At 35.9% G+C, this 5,027-nt stretch overlaps 1 protein-coding gene across 1 annotated transcript; it reads right to left on the bottom strand.

Annotated features, from left to right (window-relative positions):
• Nucleotides 1–1,659: 1,659 nt before the first annotated feature.
• Nucleotides 1,660–4,728, bottom strand: LOC117111957 (adenosine receptor A3-like). The gene is made up of 2 exons (XM_033255017.1): nucleotides 4,704–4,728; nucleotides 1,660–3,474 (listed from the first exon to the last, which is right to left on the bottom strand). The coding sequence occupies exon 2, from the start codon at nucleotides 3,311–3,313 to the stop codon at nucleotides 2,330–2,332; it is 984 nt and encodes a 327-aa protein (XP_033110908.1). The 5' UTR covers nucleotides 3,314–3,474; nucleotides 4,704–4,728; the 3' UTR covers nucleotides 1,660–2,329.
• Between the last annotated feature and the right edge of the window lie 299 nt (nucleotides 4,729–5,027).

The following is a 5,027-nucleotide window of genomic DNA, read 5'->3' as shown; positions in this document are numbered from 1 at the left end:
GAGAGAGAGATTCAGAGCCTAGCACCTAGTGATTGAGGCTGTGCCCTCATGAAACAGCCTGTAGTACAAAATATAATGTTCAGTTCGTAACCTAGTGTCTTTGATTTAATTATATATATATATAATTATATATACACACTGTATTTACCTTTCTATGATTTATATTTATATATAGGCCTATTCATATATTCACATAGGCCTATATATATATATATATATATGTATATATACATATATATATATATATATATACATATATATATGATTGTCAAGATCAACTACTCTGTGTACCTGGAATTTGGGGCAGTCTCGGGGTTCGGTCTCAAATTAGAAACCTCTAAATTGAGACCACGGACAGAAGTGACACTTGGTGGTTACAATAGGCCTATGTGAAAAAGGTCGTAACTTTTTTCATCTGAAGTCATAGTATGATAATATGGGTATCTATGTTTTTGAGGCCCAGGAATTGGTTAGTGGTGACAGAAATACTTAAAAATTTTATTTTCAGTGGTCAAATTTTAAACTTAATGCTTTTTTAGGCTTACGGTAAGATACGCACTGTATCGAAAAAAATATAGATACAGCTAATCCCACTTTCCACCCTTTATGAGGCTACCAGCAGTGTTGCTAAGATTGGTACAGTATATTACACAATAAAAACATTTTTCTAATTATTATTTTGTTAAGTGGACAGCCTGTAAGATAAGCAAATACTCCTGAAATTTTTGTTATGATAAACCTTTATGGTTACGTAGGCCTAGAGCATGAATATGAAATCGATGTTGTATGTATAAGTTATCAGTCATCAAAATTAAGCTAATTTTTTTAAAATGTTTTGTAAATGAAGAAGTATAGGTGGAAATGGTCATTGCTACAATGATAAATGAAAGATAATAAAAATTAAACTGTACCTATTGTTTATCCTACAGTGCGTATCTTTATTAAAAGAAGGTGTCAAAATACTCAGGTCCAGAAGAAACTGCTTCATTTAAGACCTGTACATTTGTTACTTGAAATATCACCCTTTTACAGACCATCACTATTAAACAACTTTATTTATTTCCTCTTGGTGGACAACCGTAAATAAATCATTTTCCATTTATCGTCCCGCTCCCAACCCATGACCGTTCTCTTTAAGAAAGTACGGTCTAAACCCTCCCCCTTTAACGTAATAGAGAACCAGATGCAGAACTTTATATGGATCAACTTATCTGTTAATGTTAAAGTTCAATTTTTCAAATTACACAGTATTTATTTTTTTTAAACCCTTTTATTTTCAAATTTTGTCACTTGGAACTTCCATAAAAGTGGTCTCGGTCTCGAATTAGATGGGGTCTCATATACCTTTCCCGGCTGTCAATCAAACTTCCAAGTAACCAATCAGAACAAGGCATATATGCGCTGTTTACAAACACGTTTTCCACACAAACACACGAGTGAAACGGTGAGGTCAGTGTTAAAAGATAGTTGGTTAGTTCTGGTTAGTTCTGGTTAGTTGGTACTTTGAAAAAGTGGTCTCAAATTAGAGGGGTCTCGGAATTAGAGAGGTCTCGAATTGGAGGGCGGACTGTAATATATATATATAGAGAGAGGGGGAGTGACGGGGGGGGGGGGCAAGGGGAAGAGAGAGAGAGAAATGTTAAGCGTAAAAAGATACCTACTCTAAATCGGCTGGTGGTAATGCTTTATACATACAAATTCTAACTCCCAATTCGAGACCCTCGAGACCACTTTTTTAAAGATCTAAACAACCGTCAATTTTTTAATACTAAGTGAAGACGAACCCAGAGACACCCCTCCCAGAGGGGTCTCGTAAGACGAACTGTATACAAATTACGGTAAAGAAGTGAAATCTGCCACTGTATGACAGCAAAAGGCCCCAGTTTGAATCCCAGTTGGGGCACGGTTCACAATCTTACTGGGATGGGTATATACGGTAGGTTTTTCTCCAAAATGTATTATTTTATTTACATTTTTACAGTTATAGAAGATTTACTATTAATGTATGTCTATTTTTATTGAAATATACCGTCTACAGCCTTAAATCTATATTATTAATAGCAACCGATAATGTGTCCTTGGGCCTATTTTATAAATTACAGCTGGGTTCTGGTTTGGTTTTTATCGTGCCGTGCTGAGTTTTACTTTGGTACACGAGCAAGATTTCTTGCTTGCTCAAAACAAAATTACCTTAAAACTACGAAAAGCATATGAAACTATCATTTGAAGTGAATATTATCATCATATGTTAATTGGTATTAATAAATGTAGATAATGTCTACAGCCTTAACTCTATTATGTTGATAACCAATAATGTGTTCTCGGGCCTCTATTCATATAAAATACAAGGCTCTTCTCTCTCTGGGCGTTCCTCTTTGGTATTGACTGTACCAGTACCGCTTTGAATTTTACTTTTGTCACCCTTCTGGTGCCTATGGCAACGTGCTAGATTCTTGTAACCTTCTCTGAATTTCGGAATACGCCACCAATATATAATCGGATTTAGTGCTGAATTAAGCATCAGAAACGGTAACATAATTGCGGATATTTTTTCCACAAACTCCAGCGATACCCAGCTATGTATATAACATATCATTATTAATTGTATTGGTAATAAACAAATGATCAGTGAACACACTAAAATCCCAAATGTAAAGAAGAGCGACCGCAATCGGGTCTGTCGAGCAGATCCAGAGATACCCCCAACTTCGTGTCTATTGGATTTGCGTTTCAAAATAACGAAAATTAAAATATACAAGAGTACCACGCTAAGCGTCAATGCACAATGTATGTATATATACACGAACCCGCGATTGAAAATAGCAGGTAATACAACTAAAAAAACCGGTAATAACCACAGTAATATTGATATGATAGTTAATCTACATGTACTAATAATCTGACCATATCTAACTGGAGCAGCGACAGCTAAGAAGCGTTCCAAACTCGCAGCAAGAACAAAAATTAAAGACCACAACATTATGATCAACGTTAAAATTAAAATTAAAATTGCATATGGAATGTACTCGGTAGTTGATAGGACCAGAACTATAATAGTGAAGTTAAGACACCCACTTATCAAATCGACGACTGCAAGATTAACTATCAAAACACTTGACTTTTTCCTTAGGTTCGGGATGCAACAGACAGTGAAGATTACGAATGCGTTTTCAAAAATGGCTGCAACGCAAATTATTACCGTTAAATAGGCACTAGCCATTCCGGCTCTGACGAAGTTCGTATTTGAATAAAGGTAACCATAATCGAAAGAACTAGAATAAGTGTTTATATCTGTCATGTCGGTGTCATTCATGTTATATTTTTTGTGCGTCAATCAGATGAGCAAACAAACTTGTTTAATTTAAATGTTCTCAGACAGCAATTGATATACTGTTTGGTGAAGTTGATTCTAGTATCGAATATGTCTTGGAAGGTAGAGGTACTTGCTAAAACAGGTGACAAAACACAAGAATTCTGTATAAGAAAGACGTTGTTTGAAATTAATTTATGTTATTTCGGCATACATCGACTACGGTACTACTGTAAAGCTCGGTTTCCACATCGTCGCTCAGCCTATCGGCGACAGTCGCCGACGGCTGTTGGCAAGGTTGAATCTGGTTCAACTTTGCAGATTGCGTTTCAGACGAATCAGGATGCATGGCTACTGCCTGGACGCAATCAGGATGCACCCGATTCGTCTGCCAACGCAATCGGCAAAGTTGGACCTGGTTCAACCTTCCTGACACCTGTCGGCAACAGTCGCCTGTCGGGTGAACGATTCTAAGTGGTGGATCCATGGGGTAGCGAAAAGGACGTACCCACTCCTTCCTAGCTAGACCAGCCAATTACTACGAAAGCTCAGTGCCAATTAAGTAGTAATCCGTTAGTACGGATTATCAATCCGAACTATGAATTAATAATCCGTACAAACTAATTAGTAATCCGTACAAACTAATTAGTAATCCGTACAAACTAATTAGTAATCCGTACAAACTAATTAGTAATCCGTACAAACTAATTAGTACCGCAACACTTTCGAACGAATTGTAATCCGTACAAACGAATTAGTAATAAGTACGAACGAATTAGTAATCGGTACAAACGGATTAGCAATCCGTACAAACGAATTAGTAATCCCACAAACGGGTTAGTAATCAGTAAGAACGACCTAATAACCCAAGGCATTGTAATCCGTACAAACGAATTAGTAATCAGTACGAAAGAATTAGTAATCACTACAAACGGATTAGCATTCCGTACAAACGAATTGCAATAATAACGAATTATCATTGGTCTCAGGAAGCTTGGGGTGGTGGAGAGGGGGGCATACAGAACGGCTTAAAAAAATCAGATGTTCTCCCAACCCACTATACAGAGAGAAAATACTGGGATTATCACACATTAATTAACATCATTAAGCACTGATTACAGTAATATATTGTTATTAACATCATGTATTGAAGAATAGTTATAAAAACGAGTAGGTTAACATTTCGAAGTTTTGTTTATCTACTGAGATCTCATTTGTTTTCGTATTATAAAGAAATAATAAATTATATAATGAAGAATAAACTAATGAACAAATACTAAATGAAGAATTCATTAAATAATAAATACGAGGAATTAATTTTAATGAGTAAGAATCATTTTACTTTTAACTGGTATGTTTTATAATTTACAACCAACTGTTTAAATATACTCACCTTTTGTGCCCGATTTGTAGACCCTCCTACAAAAGGGACGCAAGTGTATCTCAAATGCTCAAGGACCTCAGCTGGAAACCCCTACAAATTTAAAAGAAAATACAAAGGCTAGCTACACTATTCAAAATTAGGAACGTGGATCATAAAATTCTACGTAAGAAAGAAACAACATGTCGACCCGCGAGAGGACACAGTGAAGCACTATGCTAAATAAAGAGGAATTCGCACTTTCCTTTTTTTTTAATTAAAACTTCAGTAGAATGCAACAAACTGCTCCAAACCACAGTTGATCAGCCAAACGTCGCAACTTTCACGACAGCACTA

Source organism: Anneissia japonica, unplaced genomic scaffold, assembly GCF_011630105.1.
Source record: "Anneissia japonica isolate Jap-2015-1 unplaced genomic scaffold, ASM1163010v1 scaffold1594_len1068242_cov183, whole genome shotgun sequence".
Classification (NCBI taxonomy): domain Eukaryota; kingdom Metazoa; phylum Echinodermata; class Crinoidea; order Comatulida; family Comatulidae; genus Anneissia; species Anneissia japonica.
This window is presented reverse-complemented; position numbering and strand designations above follow the sequence as displayed.

What these genes read in the sequence shown, in the direction of transcription:
- LOC117111957 (XM_033255017.1), bottom strand. Translation starts at nt 3,313, where the DNA reads ATGAATGACACCGACATGACAGATATAAACACTTATTCTAGTTCTTTC.